Source organism: Ranitomeya imitator, chromosome 2, assembly GCF_032444005.1.
Source record: "Ranitomeya imitator isolate aRanImi1 chromosome 2, aRanImi1.pri, whole genome shotgun sequence".
Lineage (NCBI taxonomy): Eukaryota > Metazoa > Chordata > Amphibia > Anura > Dendrobatidae > Ranitomeya > Ranitomeya imitator.
In genome coordinates this window covers 80,865,905-80,892,950 of record NC_091283.1, presented here as the reverse complement: position 1 = coordinate 80,892,950, position 27,046 = coordinate 80,865,905, and the positions used below count along the sequence as shown (strand labels likewise).

At 44.6% G+C, this 27,046-nt stretch overlaps 1 protein-coding gene across 11 annotated transcripts in view; it reads left to right on the top strand.

Annotated features, from left to right (window-relative positions):
• Window positions 1–27,046, top strand: part of FGF13 (fibroblast growth factor 13) — a 614,209-nt gene that overhangs the window by 493,014 nt on the left and 94,149 nt on the right. For 9 of the 11 annotated variants that reach the window (XM_069747014.1, XM_069747012.1, XM_069747018.1 and 6 more), the window contains one exon: window positions 22,202–22,312. In XM_069747014.1, coding sequence (XP_069603115.1) covers window positions 22,202–22,312 — 111 coding nt within the window. Of the gene's footprint in view, window positions 1–20,162; window positions 21,232–22,201; window positions 22,313–27,046 lie in introns of those variants that run through there. The other 2 variants (XM_069747017.1, XM_069747023.1) reach the window with 2 other exon arrangements.

Here is a 27,046-nt window from a genome sequence, read left to right as displayed (position 1 = left end):
CGCTCTGCTTCTCTGCACTCCTCCTGTACTGTCTGTGTGAGCACAGCGGCCGGAAAGCAGAGCGGTGACGTCACCGCTCTGCTTTCCGGCTGACCGACGCTCACAGCCAGTACAGGAGGAGTGCAGAGCACAGCGCCGGGGGACAGACAGCGGTAGGTAAGTATGTACTGTTTGTTTTTTTACTTTTAGGATGGTAACCAGGGTAAACATCGGGTTACTAAGCGCGGCCCTGCGCTTAGTTACCCGATGTTTACCCTGGTTACCAGTGAAGACATCGCTGGATCGGTGTCACACACGCCGATCCAGCGATGTCCGCGGGAGATCCAGCGACGAAATAAAGTTCTGGACTTTCTTCAGCGACCAACGATCTCCCAGCAGGGGCCTGATCGTTGGTCGCTGTCACACATAACGATTTCATTAACGATATCGTTGCTACGTCACAAAATGCAACGATATCGTTAACAATATCGTTATGTGTGAAGGTACCGTTAGACTACTGTCAGAAGAATCAGTCAACATCAAGGGGTTCGGCCAACACTCTAAAGGCCCCTTCACATTAAGCGACGCTGCAGCGATACCGACAACGATCCGGATCGCTGCAGCGTCGCTGTTTGGTCGCTGGAGAGCTGTCACACAGACCGCTCTCCAGCGACCAACGATGCCGGTAACCAGGGTAAACATCGGGTAACTAAGCGCAGGGCCGCGCTTAGTAACCCGATGTTTACCCTGGTTACCATCCTAAAAGTAAAAAAACAAACACTACATACTTACCTACCGCTGTCTGTCCCCGGCGCTGTGCTTCTCTGCACTCCTCCTGTACTGTCTGTGTGAGCACAGCGGCCGGAAAGCAGAGTGGTGACGTCACCGCTCTGCTTTTCGGCTGACCGACGCTCACAGCCAGTGCAGGAGGAGTGCAGAGCACAGCGCCGGGGACAGACAGCGGTAGGTAAGTATGTACTGTTTGTTTTTTTACTTTTAGGATGGTAACCAGGGTAAACATCGGGTTACTAAGCGCGGCCCTGCGCTTAGTTACCCGATGTTTACCCTGGTTACCAGTGAAGACATCGCTGGATCCGTGTCACACACGCCGATCCAGCGATGTCAGCGGGAGATCCAGCGACGAAATAAAGTTCTGGACTTTCTTCAGCGACCAACGATCTCCCAGCAGGGGCCTGATCGTTGGTCGCTGTCACACATAACGATTTCATTAACGATATCGTTGCTACGTCACAAAATGCAACGATATCGTTAACAATATCGTTATGTGTGAAGGTACCTTAAAGGGAACCTGTCACCTGAATTTGGCGGGACTGGTTTTGGGTCATATGGGCGGAGTTTTCGGGTGTTTGATACACCCTTTCCTTACTCGCTGGCTGCATGCTGGCTGCAATATTGGATTGAAGTTCATTCTCTGTCCTCCGTAGTACATGCCTGCACAAGGCAAGATTGCTTTGCGCAGGCATGTACTACGGAGGACATAGAATGAACTTCAATCCAATATTGCAGCCAGCATGCAGCCAGCAGGTAAGGAAAGGGTGAATCAAACACCCGAAAACTCCGCCCATATGACCCAAAACCAGTCCCGCCAAATTCAGGTGACTGAGTCCCTTTAATGTGTTTGGGGATGTCAGCCTACTGATAGTCTGGGGAGATGTCAGTTGGGCATGTCAAATTCCAGACTGATGATCAATTTGTTCTGTGAAAGATAAGTCAAATATGTCTGTCGGTGTCTTTATCAATGAGGACACCGGAGCTCTCGGCCGAACAAGCACTTCTATGTATTGGAGAGAAATGGCTGTTGGACAATCGGACAAAGCATCATTGGGTCGACAGCCATCTAATGTGTGTGGCCGGCTTTACTCTCTCAATGAAGTCATCAGTGAAATAAATTCAGCGTTATGCTTTTGCACATGGCACTTTAGCGATGGCTATCTACGGTATGGCTATAATCCAGTTTCCGTTTCCAATCCTCGCAGGCATTATATTTGCATTTTCTATACATTCCACTATTCACACATGAGTAACCTTTATATAGATTCACCTTTTTTTCTCCAACTTTTGGATTTCCAGCCACTGCAATACTATAGGTTCCAGAATTTCCAGTAATTATTAATCTTTCATGGCATGCTGGAACTTTTAGTCTCACAACAGCTAAAAAGACCCAGGTAGAAGATCACTGAAGTAAATGACAATATTTTTGTTACCTTATCTTGCATTGGCACACAGGCTTTGGGCTTATTCCCAACACTGCTGCTCTGCCGCCAAAAGGCATAGATTCAGCCGAGCATGTCTCTGCAGAGATAGGAATAAGAGGGGGGAGCTTGTCTCACAATGACTGGATGCCAGAGCCGACAAGAAGGAGGAGGAAGGAGAATCCTAACCTAGACAAATGACTGGGAGACCAAAACATTACTTACATGAAAGCTAATATTACTGGTGAGGAGCAGTTTTTACCTGAATCAGGCAGGAGCACAAATGATGGAGGTAATGAGAAACATTACTTACAAGCACCGCATACACTCCTCAACAATGAAAATGCAACACCAAGAAGGAAAATGAGTGGAATCATATAAATTACAGGATAGATAGACATGTAATAACATGCAAATGATGAAAAATGGAAAGAAAATTTTCAAAACATCTCAATTTTTTTTCAATATTGTGTATGAGCACCACACACAGAAATCCTTGCACTTATGGAGCTTGGCTGCTATTAATGATGCTATTAATGGTCGCCTGAGGAATATTTTGTCTCATTGAATGCACTTGAGCAAAACATCAAGATCCGCTGCTGGCAGATCCTTTGCAGTTGCCGACAAATAATGTCCCAAATGTGCTAGATGGAAATCCCGAGACGCTGTATGCCATTCTAACTGGTCACAGTCATAGTAGCACGAGCAACATGCTTGAAAAGCAGCTCCTAGGACACTTCAGATAAATAACTGTGCCACTGGTTTCATGACTAATTCAAATGTAACACTGTTCATTACCTGCAATGAAAACTTGAGAAGTCCAGTCCTCGGAGTAGTGGTATCCTTATGATTTTCATTATTTAACCACTTTTCCTTTTTGGATTTGCAGTTCCAATTTTGAGAAGTGTATAATACTGTAGAAGAACAGTCAGTTTGTCATTTTTGTTACATTTTCTAATGCATTTTTCTCAACCACCAACATAATACAGCATTTTGTGGTTATGTCACACTTAAAGGGACTCTGTCACCTGAATTTGGAGGGAACAATCTTCAGCCATGGAGGCGGGGTTTTTGGGTGTTTGATTCACCCTTTCCTTACCCGCTGGCTGCATGCTGGCTGCAATATTGGATTGAAGTTCATTCTCTGTCCTCCGTAGTACATGCCTGCATGAGGCAATCTTGCCTTGCGCAGGCGTGTACTATGGAGGACAGAGAATGAACTTCAATCCAATATTGCAGCCAGCATGCAGCCAGCGGGTAAGGAAAGGGTGAATCAAACACCCAAAAACCCCGCCTCCATGGCTGAAGATTGTTCCCTCCAAATTCAGGTGACAGTGTCCCTTTAAGTCATGATTGCAGGTCAATAAACTTTATTGTTCTGCAACACGTGAATTCCTTCTTAGAAGGAAAGTTTCATCAGTTCCTCTCACCAGTTAAGATTTTATGTCTAGTTATTGTAAATTATATTCAGTGTTAAAGCTGAAAATTTAGCCTTTAGAAAATTAATAGCAACTTTGATAAGAGCAGATTTAGTGGAATGGTAAAATAAAGATTGTATAGTTGAAACCAACAAATTTGGCAGCATTGAACTTCCCTCTAATATTTACAAGTACTATTGTCAAATGAGTCTAGCAGTTGCTTTCTCCACTCTTTTCATAGAGCACTCATCAACGCTCACCCAACATTTATCTAAGGTGTATATGTACCTTAAATCATCAAATCGGTAAATGAGGAGCAGTTGATTTGAGACTTAAAGGTGGACGTTTTCAGAAAAATGGGAGGCTGTAAGTTAACTGATAGCAGTGGGTGGCCATGAGAAAAATATTGCAGCATGCTGTGATTTGCAGCCCAAATTGGCTGACATTCACCCATTCATGTCTGTGGGTGCCTAGAAATTTGATTGCACCTCCAAGTGCAATCCAGTTTGCATAGACTCACAGAATGGAGAAGATGGAGAAATGTTTTTCTCTATCTTCTCCACACAGTGTGCTCCGATTCTCACATCTGAGAGAATTAGATCACACTCAGAGATTGATCCGAGTGTTATTATCATAGTCAATCCAGTTTTCTTGCATGAGAGACTGTTTGCTCGTGTGACCATAGCTTTATTCTAAGTATCAAATGCAGGTCAACTGGATGGACCGAGTTGAAGATTCGTAGTAGCTTCATCTCCCTGCTTCGCTTCATTATTGAAGTTATTGAGATGAGGCATAGTGCTCACGCTACAAACTTCTCTACGTTCTGCTAACTGCATCTAATAGTCATCTAATTTATTTTATAACAATAATTAAAAAAGATAATAATACATGGAATGAACTTAGCAACTGACCTCCTCTAAAATTGAGCTCTTTCACTGGCTCCCATCTTTTATACTGGTTTTGAAACCCCTTTGATCGACAGCAGTAGACCATGTGATTAGAGTTGAGCGACCTTGACCTTTTTAGAGTCGAGCCGGGTTTTGCGAAACCCGACTATGTCCAAAGTCGGGTCGAGTGAAATCGGCCGATTATGACGTAAAGTCGGGATCGACCGAAACACGAAACCCAATGCAAGTCAATGGGGCAGCATAGTCGGCAGTGAGTGGGGGCCAGGAAAACACCTAGAGTGCCCATTTTAATGTCAAAACCATCCATTCTTCTTAATGAAGCTTGTCAAGCGTAATTTACCTTATAATAATTGGAAGGCATTTGAAATTGGGGGTCATTTGGCTAAAGTTGTGGGGGGTAGGGCTGGTTCAAGTAATTAGTGGGCCCAGGAAATCTGGACCACGTCACGGCAGTGGAGCAGGGAGAGGTAAGTATTTCAACTTTGCAAGTGCTGTGAACCTGAGCAAGCAGGGGGGGCCCACTCGTTGGCATTGGCACTGGCACAGGGCCCCTCAAAGTACAGCGGTGTGTTTGCACGGCGGGGGCGCCTCCCACCGGCAGCAACACTTTTGCGTACTATGAGAGGCCCTGTGCCAGTGACGTCGCCAACTAGTATTCCTCCCCCCACCTGATGAAGGAACCTGCACTTTCATCTGCACCTTCCTCTTTGTCCCCGTGTAAGGTGGTATGGTATGCGGGAAGAGCAACCTGACTTTCAGCAGGGTCACAATGTTGTTGTGTAGCGTGCACGGGGAATGTTGCGTTATGGGTCAATGTACCAGCAGACTCATCTATCACTGGCTGGGCAATGGGCACGATGAAGTGGAAACACAGATATAGGCCCAAAGAAGAAAGTGGGCTAAATGCAGTTCAAAATTGGTAACACAGGAATAACCAGGGGGCATTGCAGTGGAGGACAACTGGAATGAGAGGCTGACACAGAGAGTAGGGCCAAATCAGTAAGTAGTCGAAATGCAGTTCAAAATTGGCAACCGTAGTAAACAGGCGGCACAGCTTTGTTCAGTGGAGGAGAACAGCAAGGAGTGGCAGACACCGATAGTAGGCCCCAAACCAACTAGTACGCCAAATGCAGTTGTTCCATTTAACCACAATTTAATGAGAGCCTGAAGATAGAAGCTCAGGAAAGGCAACCTGGGGAACACCTTGGAGTGTAACACACCATCTCTCTCCACCCCATACCCATTTTGTATGGCCTAATGCAGTGTACTTTTCTACAACTACTAAACGAGAGTCGGAAGACCGAAGCAATGGCAAGGAAACCTGGGGAACACCTTAGAGTGTAACACACCCTCTCTCTACACCCCATACCCAATTTGAAGGTCTAATGCAGTGTAGTTTCCAAGAACTACTAAACGAGAGCCGGAAGATCGAAGCTCAGGAAAGGCAACCTGGGGAACACCTTGGAGTGTAACACAACGTCTCTCTACACGACGGAAGGGCTGATTCTTAGGAAGGAAGGCTGTTGGAAATAAGCATTGCGCGTCCGAGGGTGATTAGATTCTTATTAGGTATATACTCACCCTCGGACGCGCCCTGCTTCTTTATTTGGAATGAATGTTTATTTGCAATGTGGTGTTGACTTTCTCTATTATTTTGGTAATTAATGATTTTATTATTTTCATTATTTTGCATCTTCTCGGCAATAATATAAAGAAGACGCGACAGGACAACACTCGGTGGATGCCATATGTGTGTTTTCAATTTAAAAAACCTTTCAGTTAACTACTTGCAGGAGAAAGTAATTGTAGCTGGTGGCCATTTTTAGTACTGTACCAGATTTTAGCTGTTTGTTTGTTTTTAATGTCAAAATGTCTGCATTTGATATCTCACCAGTATTTTCTTTTTTATAAGCAAAATCCTTTTTTTTTTATTTTATGATGTTGGTTCAAGGGGTACACGGGCAGCAGTAGACAGGTCAGTGGAGGCCTAGTGGAAGGAGGGACCGCAGACAGGCTTCGAAGCCCTAACATAATAAATTGGGCTGCCTGTAGGCAATTTAAAATTGGTTCCAGGGGAACACGGGCAGCAGTAGACAGGTCAGTGGAGGCCTAGAGGAAGGAGGGACCGCAGATGCGCCAATGTTTCCCCCATACCAAATTTGTAGGCCTAATGCAGTGTAGTTTCCAACAACTACTAAACGAGAGCCGGAATTTCGAAGCTCAGGAAAGGCAACCTGGGGAACACCTTGGAGTGTAACACACCCTCTCTCTACACCCCATACCCAATTTGAAGGTCTAATGCAGTGTAGTTTCCAAGAACTACTAAACGAGAGCCGGAAGATCGAAGCTCAGGAAAGGCAACCTGGGGAACACCTTGGAGTGTAACACACCCTCTCGCTACACCCCATACCCAATTTGAAGGCCTAATGCAGCGTAGTTTCCAACAACTACTAAACGAGAGCCGGAAGATCGAAGCTCAGGAAAGGCAACCTGGGGAACACCTTGGAGTGTAACAAACCCTCTCTCTACACCCCATACCCAATTTGTAGGCCTAATGCAGCGTAGTTTCCGACAACTACTAAACGAGAGCCGGAATATCGAAGCTCAGGAAAGGCAACCTGGGGAACACCTTGGAGTGTAACACACCCTCTCTCTACACCCCATACCCAATTTGTAGGCCTAATGCAGCGTAGTTTCCGATAACTACTAAACGAGAGCCGGAATATCGAAGCTCAGGAAAGGCAACCTGGGGAACACCTTGGAGTGTAACACACCCTCTCTCTACACCCCATACCCAATTTGAAGGCCTAATGCAGTGTAGTTTCCAAGAACTACTAAACGAGAGCCGGAAGATCGAAGCTCAGGAAAGGCAACCTGGGGAACACCTTGGAGTGGAACACACCATCTCTCTACACCCCATACCCAATTTGAAGGCCTAATGCAGCGTAGTATCCAACAACTACTAAACGAGAGCCGGTAGATCGAAGCTCAGGAAAGGCAACCTGGGGAACACCTTGGAGTGTAACACAACGTCTCTCTACACCACGGAAGGGATGATTCTTAGGAAGGAAGGCTGTTGGAAATAAGCATTGCGCGTCCGAGGGTGATTAGATTCTTATTAGGTATATACTCACCCTCGGACGCGCCCTGCTTCTTTATTTGGAATGAATGTTTATTTGCAATGTGGTGTTGACTTTCTCTATTATTTTGGTAATTAATGATTTTATTATTTTCATTATTTTGCATCTTCTCGGCAATAATATAAAGAAGACGCGACAGGACAACACTCGGTGGATGCCATATGTGTGTTTTCAATTTAAAAAACCTTTCAGTTAACTACTTGCAGGAGAAAGTAATTGTAGCTGGTGGCCATTTTTAGTACTGTACCAGATTTTAGCTGTTTGTTTGTTTTTAATGTCAAAATGTCTGCATTTGATATCTCACCAGTATTTTCTTTTTTATAAGCAAAATCCTTTTTTTTTTATTTTATGATGTTGGTTCAAGGGGTACACGGGCAGCAGTAGACAGGTCAGTGGAGGCCTAGTGGAAGGAGGGACCGCAGACAGGCTTCGAAGCCCTAACATAATAAATTGGGCTGCCTGTAGGCAATTTAAAATTGGTTCCAGGGGAACACGGGCAGCAGTGGTGTGGTCAGTGGAGGCCTAGTGGAAGGAGTGACCGCAGACAGGCATCGAAGGCCTAAAATAATAACACATGGCTGTAGGCAATTTTAAATTGGTTCCAGGGGTACACGGGCAGCAGTGACCTGGTCAGTGTAGTAGTAGTTGAAAGAATGGACCGCAGACAGGCATCGAAGGCCTAAAATGAAAAAATTGGGCTGGCTGTAGGCAATTTTAAATTGGTTCCAGGGGTACACGGGCAGCAGTGGTGTGGTCAGTGGAGGCCTAGTGGAAGGAGTGACCGCAGACAGGCATCGAAGGCCTAAAATAATAACACATGGCTGTAGGCAATTTTAAATTGGTTCCAGGGGTACACGGACAGCAGTGGTGTGGTCAGTGGAGGCCTAGTGGAAGGAGTGACCGCAGACAGGCTTCCAAGGCCTAACATAACAAACTTGGGCTGGCTGTAGGCACTTTTAAATTGGTTCCAGGGGTACACGGGCAGCAGTGGTCTGGTCAGTGGAAGTCTAGTGGAAGGAGTGACCGCAGACAGGCTTCCAAGGCCTAACATAACAAACTTGGGCTGGCTGTAGGCACTTTTAAATTGGTTCCAGGGGTACACGGGCAGCAGTGGTCTGGTCAGTGGAAGTCTAGTGGAAGGAGTGACCGCAGACAGGCTTCGAAGGCCTAACATAACAAAATTGGGCTGGCTGTAGGCACTTTAAATTGGTTCCAGGGGTACATGGGCAGCAGTGTATGGTCAGTGGAAGTCTAGTGGAAGGAGTGACGGCAGACAGTCTTCGAAGGCCTAACATAACAAAATTGGGCTGACTGTAGGCACTTTTAAATTGGTTCCAGGGTAACACGGCCAGCAGTGCCCTGGTCAGTGTAGTAGTAGTTGAAAGAATGGACCGCAGACAGGCATCGAAGGCCTAAAATAAAAACACATGGCTGTAGGCAATTTTAAATTGGTTCCAGGGGTACACGGACAGCAGTGGTGTGGTCAGTGGAGGCCTAGTGGAAGGAGTGACCGCAGACAGGCATCGAAGGCCTAAAATAATAACACATGGCTGTAGGCAATTTTAAATTGGTTCCAGGGGTACACGGGCAGCAGTGACCTGGTCAGTGTAGTAGTAGTTGAAAGAATGGACCGCAGACAGGCATCGAAGGCCTAAAATAAAAAAATTGGGCTGGCTGTAGGCAATTTTAAATTGGTTCCAGGGGTACACGGGCAGCAGTGGTGTGGTCAGTGGAGGCCTAGTGGAAGGAGTGACCGCAGACAGGCATCGAAGGCCTAAAATAATAACACATGGCTGTAGGCAATTTTAAATTGGTTCCAGGGGTACACGGACAGCAGTGGTGTGGTCAGTGGAGGCCTAGTGGAAGGAGTGACCGCAGACAGGCTTCCAAGGCCTCACATAACAAACTTGGGCTGGCTGTAGGCACTTTTAAATTGGTTCCAGGGGTACACGGGCAGCAGTGGTCTGGTCAGTGGAAGTCTAGTGGAAGGAGTGACCGCAGACAGGCTTCCAAGGCCTAACATAACAAACTTGGGCTGGCTGTAGGCACTTTTAAATTGGTTCCAGGGGTACACGGGCAGCAGTGACCTGGTCAGTGTAGTAGTTGAAAGAATGGACCGCAGACAGGCATCGAAGGCCTAAAATAAAAAAATTGGGCTGGCTGTAGGCAATTTTAAATTGGTTCCAGGGGTACACGGGCAGCAGTGACCTGGTCAGTGTAGTAGTAGTTGAAAGAATGGACCGCAGACAGGCATCGAAGGCCTAAAATAAAAAAATTGGGCTGGCTGTAGGCAATTTTAAATTGGTTACAGGGGTACACGGGCAGCAGTGGTGTGGTCAGTGGAGGCCTAGTGGAAGGAGTGACCGCAGACAGGCATCGAAGGCCTAAAATAATAACACATGGCTGTAGGCAATTTTACATTGGTTCCAGGGGTACACGGGCAGCAGTGACCTGGTCAGTGTAGTAGTAGTTGAAAGAATGGACCGCAGACAGGCATCGAAGGCCTAAAATAAAAAAATTGGGCTGGCTGTAGGCAATTTTAAATTGGTTCCAGGGGTACACGGACAGCAGTGGTGTGGTCAGTGGAGGCCTAGTGGAAGGAGTGACCGCAGACAGGCATCGAAGGCCTAAAATAATAACACATGGCTGTAGGCAATTTTAAATTGGTTCCAGGGGTACACGGGCAGCAGTGACCTGGTCAGTGTAGTAGTAGTTGAAAGAATGGACCGCAGACAGGCATCGAAGGCCTAAAATAAAAAAATTGGGCTGGCTGTAGGCAATTTTAAATTGGTTCCAGGGGTACACGGGCAGCAGTGGTGTGGTCAGTGGAGGCCTAGTGGAAGGAGTGACCGCAGACAGGCATCGAAGGCCTAAAATAATAACACATGGCTGTAGGCAATTTTACATTGGTTCCAGGGGTACACGGGCAGCAGTGACCTGGTCAGTGTAGTAGTAGTTGAAAGAATGGACCGCAGACAGGCATCGAAGGCCTAAAATAAAAAAATTGGGCTGGCTGTAGGCAATTTTAAATTGGTTCCAGGGGTACACGGACAGCAGTGGTGTGGTCAGTGGAGGCCTAGTGGAAGGAGTGACCGCAGACAGGCATCGAAGGCCTAAAATAATAACACATGGCTGTAGGCAATTTTAAATTGGTTCCAGGGGTACACGGGCAGCAGTGACCTGGTCAGTGTAGTAGTAGTTGAAAGAATGGACCGCAGACAGGCATCGAAGGCCTAAAATAAAAAAATTGGGCTGGCTGTAGGCAATTTTAAATTGGTTCCAGGGGTACACGGGCAGCAGTGGTGTGGTCAGTGGAGGCCTAGTGGAAGGAGTGACCGCAGACAGGCATCGAAGGCCTAAAATAATAACACATGGCTGTAGGCAATTTTACATTGGTTCCAGGGGTACACGGGCAGCAGTGACCTGGTCAGTGTAGTAGTAGTTGAAAGAATGGACCGCAGACAGGCATCGAAGGCCTAAAATAAAAAAATTGGGCTGGCTGTAGGCAATTTTAAATTGGTTCCAGGGGTACACGGGCAGCAGTGACCTGGTCAGTGTAGTAGTAGTTGAAAGAATGGACTGCAGACAGGCATCGAAGGCCTAAAATAAAAAAATTGGGCTGGCTGTAGGCAATTTTAAATTGGTTCCAGGGGTACACGTACAGCAGTGGTGTGGTCAGTGGAGGCCTAGTGGAAGGAGTGACCGCAGACAGGCATCGAAGGCCTAAAATAATAACACATGGCTGTAGGCAATTTTAAATTGGTTCCAGGGGTACACGGACAGCAGTGGTGTGGTCAGTGGAGGCCTAGTGGAAGGAGTGACCGCAGACAGGCTTCCAAGGCCTAACATAACAAACTTGGGCTGGCTGTAGGCACTTTTAAATTGGTTCCAGGGGTACACGGGCAGCAGTGGTCTGGTCAGTGGAAGTCTAGTGGAAGGAGTGACCGCAGACAGGCTTCCAAGGCCTAACATAACAAAATTGGGCTGGCTGTAGGCACTTTAAATTGGTTCCAGGGGTACATGGGCAGCAGTGTATGGTCAGTGGAAGTCTAGTGGAAGGAGTGACGGCAGACAGTCTTCTAAGGCCTAACATAACAAAATTGGGCTGACTGTAGGCACTTTTAAATTGGTTCCAGGGTAACACGGCCAGCAGTGGCCTGGTCAGTGTAGTAGTTGTAGAAAGAAGGGACCGCAGACAGGCTTCGAAGGCCTAACATAACAAAAATGTCAAAACAATGGTATTGTCAGTGCCAGGCATTGAAGGATGTCAGCGCCTAGACTACACATTGGTGAAGCTGTGAGAGATAATTTTGCTAGTGGTAGAGCACTGTTTGAGCTGGGGGGGGGAACTGTCTTGTGGCCGGCGTTACAGGCACAGGGCCCCTCATATTACAACGGTGTGTCTGACGTTGGGTGCGCACCACCACCGCCAGAGACACTTTATTGTACTATGAGGGACCCAGTGGCAGTGCCGTCGACCAAAAGCGGCCACACCCACCTCTTCAGACAAACAGCACTCTCAAGGGTCCAAGCGCAAAGTGGCGATAGCACGGCCCCGTGTGGGGAGTTTGGCCATTTCGTGAGGTGGAAACATGTCGTATGCTGGACAATCAGGTGAAGAAAATTACGAGATTGGAAAAGTCATTCAGAATAGTCCACAGGCAAGACCTTTTCATAGGAAAGCTAGGTGTCAGCCGGGCAGGGTGGGGCAAAAGATTTTGAAATCCAGTTGTGGTTCATTTTAATGAAGGTTAGATCATCTACATTTTGGGTAGCCAGACGAGTCCTTTTTTCTGTTAGTATTGAACCTGCAGCACTGAATACTCTTTCTGATAGGACACTAGCTGCCGGGCAAGCAAGCTCCTGCAATGCATATTCTGCCAATTCTGGCCAGGTGTCTAATTTGGATGCCCAGTAATCAAATGGGAATGACGGTTGAGGGAGAACGTCGATAAGGGATGAAAAATAGTTTGTAACCATACTGGACAAATGTTGTCTCCTGTCACTTTGAATTGATGCTGCAGTACCTGTCCTGTCTGCGGTCATAGCAAAATCACTCCACAACCTGGTCAGAAAACCCCTCTGGCCAACGCCACTTCTGATTTCTGCCCCTCTAACACCTCTGGTCTGCTGGCCCCTGGAGCTCGTGTGAGAACGATCACGGGCGCTGTGTGCAGGGAATGCCAGAAGCAAACGGTCAACAAGAGTTGATTGTTTTGTTGCTAATATTAGTTCCAAGTTCTCATGTGGCATAATATTTTGCAATTTGCCTTTATAGCGAGGATCAAGGAGGCAGGCCAACCAGTAATCGTCATCGTTCATCATTTTTGTAATGCGTGTGTCCCTTTTGAGGATACGCAAGGCATAATCCGCCATGTGGGCCAAAGTTCCCGTTGTCAAATCTGCGGTTGTGCTTGGTTGAGGGGCAGTTGCAGGCAAATCTACGTCACTTGTGTCCCTCAAAAAACCAGAACCCGGCCTTGCCACGCCACCAATTTCCCGTGCCCCCGGGAAAGCTTCCTCATTAAAAATATACTCATCCCCATCATCCTCCTCATCCTCCACCTCCTCTTCGCCCGGTACCTCGTCATGTACACTGCCCTGACCAGACAATCGCTGACTGTCATCAAGGCTTTCCTCTTCCTCTGGTGCAGACGCCTGATCCTTTATGTGCGTCAAACTTTGCATCAGCAGACGCATTAGGGGGATGCTCATGCTTATTATGGCGTTGTCTGCACTAACCAGCCGTGTGCATTCCTCAAAACACTGAAGGACTTGACACATGTCTTGAATCTTCGACCACTGCACACCTGACAACTCCATGTCTGCCATCCTACTGCCTGCCCGTGTATGTGTATCCTCCCACAAAAACATAACAGCCCGCCTCTGTTCGCACAGTCTCTGAAGCATGTGCAGTGTTGAGTTCCACCTTGTTGCAACGTCTATGATTAGGCGATGCTGGGGAAGGTTCAAAGAACGCTGATAGGTCTGCATACGGCTGGAGTGTACAGGCGAACGGCGGATATGTGCGCAAAGTCCACGCACTTTGAGGAGCAGGTCGGATAACCCCGGATAACTTTTCAGGAAGCACTGCACCACCAGGTTTAAGGTGTGAGCCAGGCAAGGAATGTGTTTCAGTTGGGAAAGGGAGATGGCAGCCATGAAATTCCTTCCGTTATCACTCACTACCTTGCCTGCCTCAAGATCTACAGTGCCCAGCCACGACTGCGTTTCTTGCTGCAAGAACTCGGACAGAACTTCCGCGGTGTGTCTATTGTCGCCCAAACACTTCATAGCCAATACAGCCTGCTGACGTATGCCAGTAGCTGCCCCATAATGGGAGACCTGGTGTGCAACAGTGGCAGGTGCGGATGGAGTGTTTGTGCGACTGCGGTCTGTGGACGAGCTCTTGCTTCTGCAGGAGGACGAGGAGGAGGAGGAGGAGGGGGTGCGAACGGCTACAGACAACTGTTTACTAGACCGTGGGCTAGGCAGAACTGTCCCAAACTTGCTGTCCCCTGTGGACCCTGAATCCACCACATTTACCCAGTGTGCCGTGATGGACACGTAACGTCCCTGGCCATGCCTACTGGTCCATGCATCTGTTGTCAGGTGCACCTTTGTGCTCACAGATTGCCTGAGTGCATGGACGATGCGCTCTTTAACATGCTGGTGGAGGGCTGGGATGGCTTTTCTGGAAAAAAAGTGTCGACTGGGTAGCTCGTAGCGTGGTACAGCGTAGTCCATCAGGTCTTTGAAAGCTTCGCTTTCAACTAACCGGTAGGGCATCATCTCTAACGAGATTAGTCTAGCTATGTGGGCGTTCAAACCCTGTGTACGCGGATGCGAGGCTAAGTATTTCCTTTTTCTAACCATAGTCTCATGTAGGGTGAGCTGGACTGGAGAGCTGGAGATCGTGGAACTAGCGGGGGTGCCGGTGGACATGGCAGACTGAGAGACGGTGGGAGATGGTATTGTTGCCGCCGGTGCCCTAGATGCAGTGTTTCCTACTACGAAACTGGTGATTCCCTGACCCTGACTGCTTTGGCCTGGCAAAGATACCTGCACAGATACAGCAGGTGGTGCGCTAAATGGTGGTCCTACACTGCCGGAAGGGATGTTGCGTTGATGACTAGCTTCATTGGCCGAGGGTGCAACAACCTTAAGGGACGTTTGGTAGTTAGTCCAAGCTTTCAAATGCATGGTGGTTAAATGTCTATGCATGCAACTAGTATTGAGACTTTTCAGATTCTGACCTCTGCTTAAGGAAGTAGAACATTTTTGACAGATGACTTTGCGCTGATCAATTGGATGTTGTTTAAAAAAATGCCAGACTGCACTCTTTCTAGCATCGGATACCTTTTCAGGCATTGCAGACTGAGCTTTAACCGGATGGCCACGCTGTCCTCCACCAGGTTTTGGCTTTGCCACGCGTTTTGGGCAAGATACGGGCCCGGCAGATGGAACCTGTGGCGATGTTGATGCCTGCTGCGGCCCCTCCTCCTCCTCTGCTTCAGAACTGCTGCCGCCTGCACCCTGTTCCCCCAATGGCTGCCAATCGGGGTCAAGAACTGGGTCATCTAATAACTCTTCTTGTACCTCCTGCGCAACTTCGTCTGTGTCACCGTGTCGTTCGGTGGTATAGCGTTCGTGATGGGGCAACATAGTCTCATCAGGGTCTGATTCTTGATCAGCACCCTGCGAGGGCAATGTTGTGGTCTGAGTCAAAGGACCAGCATAGTAGTCTGGCTGTGGCTGTGCGTCAGTGCACTCCATGTCAGATTCAATTTGTAATGGGCATGGACTGTTAACTGCTTCACTTTCTAAGCCAGGGACGGTATGTGTAAAGAGCTCCATGGAGTAACCCGTTGTGTCGCCTGCTGCATTCTTCTCTGTTGTTGTTTTTGCTGAAGAGGACAAGGAAGTGACTTGTCCCTGACCGTGAACATCCACTAACGACGCGCTGCTTTTACTTTTACCAGTTTCACGAGATGAGGCAAAAGAGCTAGAGGCTGAGTCAGCAAGATAAGCCAAAACTTGCTCTTGCTGCTCCGGCTTTAAAAGCGGTTTTCCTAATCCCAGAAAAGGGAGCGTTCGAGGCCTTGTGTAGCCGGACGACGAACCTGGCTCCACAGCTCCAGACTTAGGTGCAATATTTTTTCCCCCACGACCACCTGATGCTCCACCACTACCACTACCCTCATTACCAGCTGACAATGAACGCCCCCGGCCACGACCTCTTCCACTAGACTTCCTCATTGTTTTAAAAACGTAACCAAACTAACGTTATTTGTTGCAGTCACACAACTTACACGGTGAGCTATAACTTCAGTATGATTTAGCTACCCCTTTACAGGTTGGTGAGACCACAGCGAAAATCAGGCCCAATGTTACACACTCTTTTTTTGGTGGCTGCAAATTAGAGAGATGCCCCACACGCAGGACTGTCACTGAAGCACAAATGTTAATATTAATGTCACACTATTATTTTTTTTTTATTTTTATTTTTTTCAGGAACACTTTAGAAACCCCCCCAAAAAAAAAAAAAAGATTTTTGCAGGGAGAATTTAGAAAACAAATGTAACAAACTATATGCTTTCTATGGGCCACTGAGTGAGAGATGACGCACACAGGAATCAGGAGTGGCACACAAGCCCAGAGGCCAATATTTTTCTACCAATGATTGATGGAGTTATTTTCTCTGGTAGATTTTGGAACCCAAATCAAGGAAAAAAAATGTAGGCTTTCTATGGACCACAATTGGAGAGAGAGAGAGAGAGAGAGAGAGAGAGAGAGAGAGAGATGGCACACCCAGGAGTCAAGACTGGCACACAAGCAGAAAGGCCAATATTAATCTCCCACTGTTTTTTTTGGTTGTTTTTTTTTTTTTTTTTTCAGGGAGACTTTAGAAAAATAAATAATAAAAAAAATATGATTTTATCAGGAAGAATTTAGAAACCAAATAAAATAAAATGATTTTTTCAGGGAGAATTTAGAAAACAAATAAAACCAAAAATAGGCGTTCTATAGCCCACTGACTGAGAGATGACGCACCCAGGAGTCAAGACTGGCACACAAGCAGAAAGGCCAATATTAATCTCCCACTGTTTTTTTTGGTTGTTTTTTTTTTTTTTTTTTCAGGGAGACTTTAGAAAAAAAAATAATAAAAAAAATATGATTTTATCAGGAAGAATTTAGAAACCAAATAAAATAAAATGATTTTTTCAGGGAGAATTTAGAAAACAAATAAAACCAAAAATAGGCGTTCTATAGCCCACTGACTGAGAGATGACGCACCCAGGAGTCAAGACTGGCACACAAGCAGAAAGGCCAATATTAATCTCCCACTGTTTTTTTTTTTTTTTTTCAGGGAGACTTTAGAAAAAAAAATAATAAAAAAAATGTGATTTTATCAGGAAGAATTTAGAAACCAAATAAAATAAAATGATTTTTTCTGGGAGAATTTATAAAACAAATAAAACCAAAAATAGGCGTTCTATGGCCCACTGACTGAGAGATGACGCACCCAGGAGTCAAGACTGGCACACAAGCAGAAAGGCCAATATTAATCTCCCACTGTTTTTTTTTTTTTTTTTCAGGGAGACTTTAGAAAAAAAAATAATAAAAAAAATGTGATTTTATCAGGAAGAATTTAGAAACCAAATAAAATAAAATGATTTTTTCAGGGAGAATTTAGAAAACAAATAAAACCAAAAATAGGCGTTCTATGGCCCACTGACTGAGAGAGAGAGAGAGAGAGATGGAACGCTTAGTACTGGCACACAAGCCCAAAGGGCAATATTAATCTCCCTTTTTTTTTCCAGGGAGAATTTCTAAAACCCAAAAAAAAAAAAAAATAGGCTTTCTATGGCCCACTATTTGTGAGAGAGATGGGACGCTCAGGACTGGCACAGATGGCACGCTCAGGACTGGCACAGAAGCCCAGAGGCCAATATTAATCTCCCTTTTTTTCTGGTAGAATTTATAAAACCAAAAAAAAATTTAAATAGGCTTTCTATGGCCCACTATTTGTGAGAGAGATGGCACGCTCAGGACTGGCACAGATGGCACGCTCACAACTGGCACACAAGCCCAGAGGCCAATATTAATCTCCCTTTTTTCAGGGAAAATTTATAAAACAAAAATAAAAAAAATAAATAGGCTTTCTATGGCCCACTATTTGTGAGAGAGATGGCACGCTCAGGGCTGGCACAGATGGCACGCTCAGGACTGGCACACAAGCCCAGAGGCCAATATTAATCTCCCTTTTTTTCAGGGAGAATTTATAAAACCCCCAAAAAAAATAAAATAGGCTTTCTATGGCCCACTATTTGTGAGAGAGATGGGACGCTCAGGACTGGCACAGATGGCACGCTCAGGACTGGCACAGAAGCCCAGAGGCCAATATTAATCTCCCTTTTTTTCTGGGAGAATTTATAAAACCAAAAAAAAATTTAAATAGGCTTTCTATGGCCCACTATTTGTGAGAGAGATGGCACGCTCAGGACTGGCACAGATGGCACGCTCACAACTGGCACACAAGCCCAGAGGCCAATATTAATCTCCCTTTTTTCAGGGAAAATTTATAAAACAAAAAAAAAAAATAAATAGGCTTTCTATGGCCCACTATTTGTGAGATAGATGGCACGCTCAGGACTGGCACAGATGGCACGCTCACAACTGGCACACAAGCCCAGAGGCCAATATTAATCTCCCTTTTTTCAGGGAAAATTTATAAAACAAAAAAAAAAAATAAATAGGCTTTCTATGGCCCACTATTTGTGAGAGAGATGGCACGCTCAGGGCTGGCACAGATGGCACGCTCAGGACTGGCACACAAGCCCAGAGGCCAATATTAATCTCCCTTTTTTTCAGGGAGAATTTATAAAACCCCAAAAAAAATAAAATAGGCTTTCTATGGCCCACTATTTGTGAGAGAGATGGCACACTCAGGACTGGCACACAAGCCCAAAGGCCAATATTAATCTCCCACTGTATTTTTATCAGGGAGAATTTATACACCCCACAAAAAAAAATACAGAAAAATGAAAAGGCTTTCTATGGCCCACTATGTGAGAGAGATGGCACACACAGGGATGGCACTCTAGCAGAAATGCCAAATTGCCAATCTTAATCTCCCACCAAAAAAAAAACAAAAAAAAAAACAGGGAATGTCCTACAATTACTATCTCCCTGCCTGCAGTAATCTCAGCCAGGTATGGCAGGCAGCTACTATCTCCCTGCCTGCAGTAATCTCAGCCAGGTATGGCAGGCAGCTACTATCTCCCTGCCTGCAGTAATCTCAGCCAGGTATGGCAGGCAGCAATAAGGAGTGGACTGATGCACAAATGAAATAAAAAGTGTGGACAAACAAAAAAGATAGCTGTGCAGAAAGGAAGGAACAAGAGGATTTGTGCTTTGAAAAAAGCAGTTGGTTTGCACAGCGGCGTACACACAGCAATGCAGCTATCAGGGAGCCTTCTAGGGCAGCCCAATGAGCTACAGCGCTGAGGGGAAAAAAAAAAAAAAAAAAACTTCCACTGTCCCTGCACACCGAGGGTGGTGTTGGACAGTGCAAATCGCTGCAGCACAAGCGGTTTTGTGGTTAATGGACCCTGCCTAACGCTATCCCTGCTTCTGACAAAGCGGCAGCAACCTCTCCCTAAGCTCAGATCAGCAGCAGTAAGATGGCGGTCGGCGGGAACGCCTCTTTATAGCCCCTGTGACGTCGCAGACAGCAAGCCAATCACTGCAATGCCCTTCTCTAAGATGGTGGGGACCAGGACCTATGTCATCACGCTGCCCACACTCTGCGTTTACCTTCATTGGCTGAGAAATGGCGCTTTTCGCGTCATTGAAACGCGACTTTGGCGCGAAAGTCGCGTACCGCATGGCCGACCCCGCACAGGGGTCGGATCGGGTTTCATGAAACCCCGACTTAGCCAAAAGTCGGCGACTTTTGAAAATGTTCGACCCGTTTCGCTCAACCCTACATGTGATGTGATAACTGCATGGCATTACAGTGAAGCCCTTATGGATGTGTCTGATGCCAATAGCCCACTCTGTGAGTCTTCAACATTGTGTGAAATGATCCTTCTTAATCAAATCGCAGAGTGTTTGAATTCACAGGGACCTACGAATTTCTGGAAACTTGACTCATAGTTGACCCTCCGCAGATCTTTGTCAGAAGTGTAAATTCAATGATCTTCAGGCTGCAATGGTTAAATAGTTGCACATACGTAATGTGTAATGCAGATCTTTATATATTCCTACATCTTGTGTAATGGTTATAAATGATTTTCAGTTAGCATGATTTAATTTCATGAGCAGCGCATATAGATGAATATCACTGGGAAAATGATGCATTCAAAGCCATCGCTAATAATCCCTTTTGAAGAAGAACTAGGCAGGAAAATTACATCAACCAATCAGAGCTATATCCCTGACAGCCAATCCCACCATCTCGGCAAAGAACCAAAATAGATCCTTTTCTGTCCCAAGTCCAGTTACTCACTTACTATATTTTAATCTGTCCTGGTAATGAAGGAGTCAATTACCAATTAATTCAAACTACCTTTCTCCCTCCGGGAGGTGGCTCTTCAGAGCAGGTTCCCTTCCTCAACACATAGCTCATCCTGACCTGCCAACTCCAGCCTTTCGGTAGAGGTAGAAAAGACTGCAACACAAATTCATACCGGACTCTGATCAACAAATGGAAGAACTGAGCTGTAAATGCTTCCCTTGTGCTCAGTAAAAGTAACCAGATGTTTGTGGATGACACACAATAGGATGTTGGTCAGAGCTATTCTGTATTTCATTGAAAAAAGGAGTGGAACAACCCATCTGCATCTCCCTCGCTCCCTCTTTCTCTCTCACACACACACAGTTACAAGTGGCTTCATTGCCTGAAGACTGAGTCTGCAGCTGCTGCATTGAACACGGCTTTCTTGGAATACAGAAAGGCTCATTTTTATCTAGTGTGACCCAAAGAAGAGAAATGCATCAGCTACAAGCAAGGGACGTGAGCTGTGTCTATAATTCCAGAATGCAAGTGCAAAGAACAGACCATTGCTTCTTCGAGGTCAAGCCCATACTGCAACGCTGGTCAATAATTTTGCTTTAAAACTCTTTGATGAAAAGATCAGGACAATAGGAAAATCTGAAGGCTGATGGTCACCATATGTCGGAGGGCTTCAAAAAGTTGTCAATATTCATAAGGGAGAGAAGTGAGTCAGGATATATTTCCGCCAAGACTGACCTAAGGAAAATCAATGGTGCAAATGTCAACTTTCTTAGCCTCCTGAAGATATCTCCATTTTATTTATCTTGCGGCATTCACAGTATATTTTCGAGAACAGTTTTTTTTCCTGTTGGTAAACATTAGCCATGGCTGCCGCTATTGCCAGCTCACTGATTAGGCAAAAGAGACAAGCTCGAGAAAGGGAAAAATCCAATGCATGTAAATGTGTTAGCAGCCCCAGCAAAGGAAAAGGGAACTGCGAAAAAAATAAACTCAATGTCTTCTCTCGGGTCAAACTGTTCGGTTCTAAAAAGAGGAGAAGACGACGACCAGGTTTGCCACCTACTTATGATCTACCTTCATTCATCAGTCATGCTTCATCACGAATTGGATTTGTGTGGCTGTGATGTTGGTGATTTAGCTTAATGGGCTCTGATATATCACTTGTATGATTTCACTGGGGTGCGCCATTATGATATTAAAGGATCTATAGGCAAAGTAGATGATGATGATTAGTTAATGTACAGGGCATGGCATTTTGCATCTGATTGCAGGGTGTTGGATATTCTAGAGAGTGGCAGACTATCTGCAACTCAATATCAGTATTTTTCTTCTGTATCATCCAAAATAAGTGGGAATCCATAATATCATGAATTCTAGATTTTTACCATCACAGTAGTATAGGCAGGACTTATTATCTACTGCATCGTTCATCTATAATTTAGAGTCCAAACCGGTGATCTTAATATTGACATTTGATAATATCGCTTCTACGCTAAAGCGGCTAGAATTACACATACCTACTATCATTTCCATGAGGGCATCAATCAGATCTTTCCTCTTGCTGTAAACATATTATTTAGCATTCACGGATTTCATTTCAGCAGCAGCTTGTTACGCAGAGAAGGGAATTCCCTTTGCCGGTCATGTTTATTTCATAAATCATAGTAATGAAATTCTGTTTTATTTTTTTCCTCTTCTGGGCGTTGATACAATAGGCTGATGGGAACATAAATAATTTGTAATATACAGATGTAGAAAAGTTAAGTTTGTTATTTATTTAGGTGTTTTACATTTCTTTCTACATATGTTTTAATCAACATACACTGAGCTCTATGACATCTGTAGTAGAGGGGTGCCTCATTTTTTCAATAACCCCTTGATGTATGACTTTTCTGGTATGCTTTCAGTGCATTTCGATGATGAGTAATCTGTATGTTGATGTTGATTTTGGACAGATTTTGTACTGTGATACAATGGGAAAGTAGTTCTAATCTATCCCTCGTATTGTGTTTGCTTACAGAGCCTCAACTCAAAGGTATAGTCACAAAACTCTATAGCCGGCAAGGCTACCACTTACAGCTCCAAGCAGATGGCACAATCGATGGCACAAAGGAGGAGGAGAGCAGTTACAGTAAGTAACTCTTGACCTTCTTTTCATCACTGACTATATCTACATGCTTTATTCTGACGCTGTGAAAGGACGTTTTCGGCCACACAGCCATAGAGGTGGGTTGAAAATATCCAAAATTCCAAAAAAAAAAGTAATAAATGTGATGTTATTATGACAAAGGAAAGCTAAAGAGTGGGGCGATGTTGTTGACATCTCGGAGAGAATCAAACATTATCTCCATGGAGATTTGGCGATGTCCTGTACGTTGTATCACATTTCATCAAAAGGACTTATATTCACCCACACATCCTGCCAATAATAGATTGGTTCCCACTTCACTTCTAACCAGTTATTACTTTAACCCCTTCTTCCTCTTTGGAGCATACAGACACACACACGGCTGAACGTTTAGATGCCACCAACATCCAATAGGGTTAATACGGCTGCCTAATTTAAAGTAATCTTCTCCAGCGCCTCGAAGAGTTTATAACACCAGTACAGACACAGAAACATTTTATCACTTGGTCTTCTGGAAAGTTCCATTGTCTTAAGTCAGAGTGATAAGTGGTATATTTAGACTCTTAAAAGCAGATATGAAAGGCAGATGGCCCCCAAATTGCTGGAACGTGGATCCATTTAGGAAGATGGCAAAAGCATCAGGAATTATTTCCAGATAATGTGCAGTCAAGCTAACTCCGTGCAAAGTTATGTTTTTTTCTCTTTTTACAAATATAACCATTATTGGCTTTTTAAAGTTGTATTGTCCATTGTTGAAGCGCTGAGGCTTCTCTTAGTATTCTGTAGTAAATGGGATACTCGGAGGGGGTGCGGGTCACTGTTCCATGGAAATAATAGAGTTAAAGTTTCCGCACTTTGCAAACAGATAAAACTTATATTGGGTATTCTCATAAGAAAGCTGTGTTAACTATTTAATTTATTAAAGAAAATACTAGCAAGGAGTGGGGGGGCTGTCTAACTAAAATCTCCATCTATCAGTGCATGCATTTTACTAAAATATTGTAGTAGTTTTAATGCAACAGCCCCAATTTCTGCAATGACATTCTGTCATGTGGGTAACAATAATATGTGTTCTGTAATAGGAGGTGGCTTCTACGCATTATACGCTTACAGAAAGGTGGGATATTTTTAATAATAAAATATTCAATTTGTATCAATTTTTATTAAAAACAAACATTCTCGTATATGAATTTTTCCCAATGTATGCCGCCAAAATAATGATGAAAATAAATGATAGTGTAGACTTGCTACATACAGTGTTTACATCAAATCATCGAGATCAACTCATCATGTACATGTTCTTCTCCACAATATGCCAACATGATCGCCATTATCTTTACATCTGTGTTCACTCATTATTCTGATAGTGGCAGGAAAACCAAAGAAATGAGCCGGAGCATTAGTCTCAAAGTGTAAGTGCATGCGCACACTGTGTATTTCACAGACAAAGCCCAAGAAGAAAACAAAATGATCATATACCCATGTAGTGATGATGTAGGTAAACATATACCCATGATCATAAAGGTCATGTAGATCATGTAGTAGGTATCATATACCCATGATCATGTAGTAGGTAAACAGTAATAGTACACCTAAATAACATAAGGTACTTAGTTAACACTTTTTTTATCCCAAAATCATAAACGCCATCTCACCGTGACAAAGTGTACCTATTCTGGACTGTCTTATCTCTACTAATAAAACCTAATTTTGTATCAGTCGACCTGTATACAAGGACAGAGCAAGACCATTACCCAACTGTTCAGTTGCCCATGGGAAACTATATAGATTAAATGGCTAGCTCAAAAAGAGGGACCAAGCCTGTCTACAAAGTACAAGAAACGACAGCAAAACCAAAGAAAGGAGCCGGACCATAAGTTGGTATTTGTGCAAGGTGTAAGAGCACTTTGATATTGGCAGGATCATCTGACTATGTAATACATATGGAGACCTTCTGACTCTAGAGTTCAAACGGTGTGAATATATACACAAGAAATGGCAAGACCATTTACTTTTCTGGCAGATAACATATTTTGTGGATTATAAGATGCACCCCAAATTTTGGGGAGAAAAATAGGAAAAAATACTTTTTTTTATATAAAATGATGGTGCTTTTTATAATTCATGCATCTTATTGCTTACCGGGGGTGGTGGCTGCGGTTAAGTGGAGTCCCAGAGTCGCTGCTGAAGGAGGCAAGAGTGGAGCATTGGGATTTCACAAAATGTCGGCAGAGCCCCCACAGCACCGAACAACCGCATTGGCAAGTCGCACATCCAAGCACCCCTCATCTCAGCCTGTGGCCTGCAGCAATGCTCCACTCTTGCCACCTCCAGCAGTGACACTGGGACCCTGCTCCACCGCGGCCGGTAAGGTATATCTGCATTTTAAGATGCACCCCCATTTTCCCCCAAAATTTGGGGGAAAAAAGTGCGTCTTGTAATCCGAAAAATACGGTATACTGCCACCAGAGCTGTCTGGAGACACTTCCTCCACTCTAAGTAGTAAATACACATGAATACTCAACTAAGTTGAGCATTCATGTATCTGAGGGCATCAGGAGAGATTGCTGTCCTCTATGCTATCGCATGTGTATGGCCAGGTTTAGTGTCAATGTTCTGTGGACTCAGAACATACTGTTTATCATATGAACACCTTTATTTACATCCAAGATTTCTCGCCTAGTGCTCTTCTCAAATCTTTTAATTACGACGGGGACAGTGGCACCTTTAAGTTGCTACCAGACCTATCTCAGAACAATCAGTTTCGTCCAGCCATTCATCAGCTTTGCAATTTCTCAGCAATGACTTTAGCGTTTTTTGTTAACCTCTGTTAAATTAGTTTAACCCAAGTAATTGCGCTGCATAGAACATCATTAGCAGATAAAGTTCAAGTTTGAATGCTTAATGTTCAGCAAACTTTTCAATCATTTAAGTTCTCTGAACTATGATTCACTCAGATTCACTTAACACTTAGTATAGGAAAAAAATTCAATAACAAGATATTAGAGACAAACCTATCAGTGTAATATGTTATGTATATACAGTTTATTTTTCTATGTAAAGTACAACATATTCTACAGTGTTGTACAAAATCTGGTGCATATTTATCAAGGTACTTGCCCCTGATTTATTTTGCCATATTTTACTCCAACAATAACTTTTTGAGGAGTTTTACAACCCCAATATTTTTTAAAATAGCTTATAATGGTCTAAGTCAGCAAAAGGAGTAATAATCACACTACTAATCCAAAGCCTCCCTGGTACACTGTTGTTCTGTTCACCTGACTAGTAATGATGTAAGTCCTCAAGGGCAGGGTCCTCTCCCCTCTGTACCAGTCTGTCATGGTAAATTTGTTTACTGTAAGCGATGGCTATAATTCTGTATGTAACCCCTTCTCATGTACAGCACCATGGAGTTAATGGTGCTATATAAATAAATAATAATGATGCGTTTTGCTGTAAGAAATACCGCAGCATGCTTTGTTATTATATTTAGTGTAAAATGATGGACACCATCATGGAAATCTCACTTAAAACCATTTGAGCCATTGGAGTTTATTTGGCCATCTTTTTGTGTGTCTCTTGTTATGAATCGTTCCCCTTCTATGAATTCCATCTTATAGTGTAACAGAAAAACAGAATTCCTAATGTAGATAATGCCTAATAATTAAAGAGGCACCCCCATCAAAGTTATTATCCTTAGTATATTGCAGTCACCATATTATATAGCACTGTGTACTTACAATTCCTCATTTTGTCTTTCTACCCAGTTAATTCTTCTGTTTTCCATCAAGTCTATGACATAACGTGATTAAAAACTGACTAGCTGACTCCTTCCAAGAAACAGAAAGTCTCTTTTACAGAATGAGTCATCATTAGAGATGGGCGAACCCGAACAGTGAAGTTTAGCATCCGTATTGTAGACCTACTGTTCGGGCACGGCCACCAAACATGAACTTCACCAGGAAGTCCATGCTACTGTTTGGGTTCGGCCCCCGGAACACCGGGTGTTTGTCATGCTGTCTTGTGAATGACAGTGTGGAAAACATCGCTTCTGATCACCAGTAAAATCATTACTGCTGGTCAGAGAGCCCCGGTTCCTACTCTGTCAAGTGACAGCAAGAGAAAGCAGCTGTCATCAGAGGTAAAAATGTAAAAAAAACGCATGGGGTCCCCCAAGTTTTCACAAACAGCCAATGTAAAGCAGACTGTGGGGGCTAAGATTCTCAGGCTGATAAGGGGCCATGGATATTGCCCCTCCCAGCCTAGAAATGGTCTGCAGCCACCCAGAAAAGGCGCATCTATTAGATACGCCAATTATGGTGCTTTGCCCGGCTCTTCCCTTTGCCCTTGGCGAATGAGTTGCTGCAAGTGCAGCATGAGTGACCAGCTGTGACAGTATCGAGGTTACTGCCAGTCACTGAGGCTCCGTTCTCAGCTGGGCAAATTAACTGCAGTGATCTCAGTGAGATCTTAGCGAACACCTTGAAAAAGGCTCACGGTGTAGCGCTGACCTCAAAGAGTTCACCGAGTTCTCATAGTCAACCGCGGTGAATTCTTGGAGATCAGCGCTGCACCATGAAACTTTCTCACTGTGCTAGCGAGGATCTTGCTAAGGTCACTGTAGGTAATTTTCCTGGCTGGGAACGCAGCCTCCGTGACTGGTGGTAACCTTGATGACATCACTTCTAGTCACTGATACTGTGCTCGCAGCAGCTCATTCCCCAGTGGTTCTCA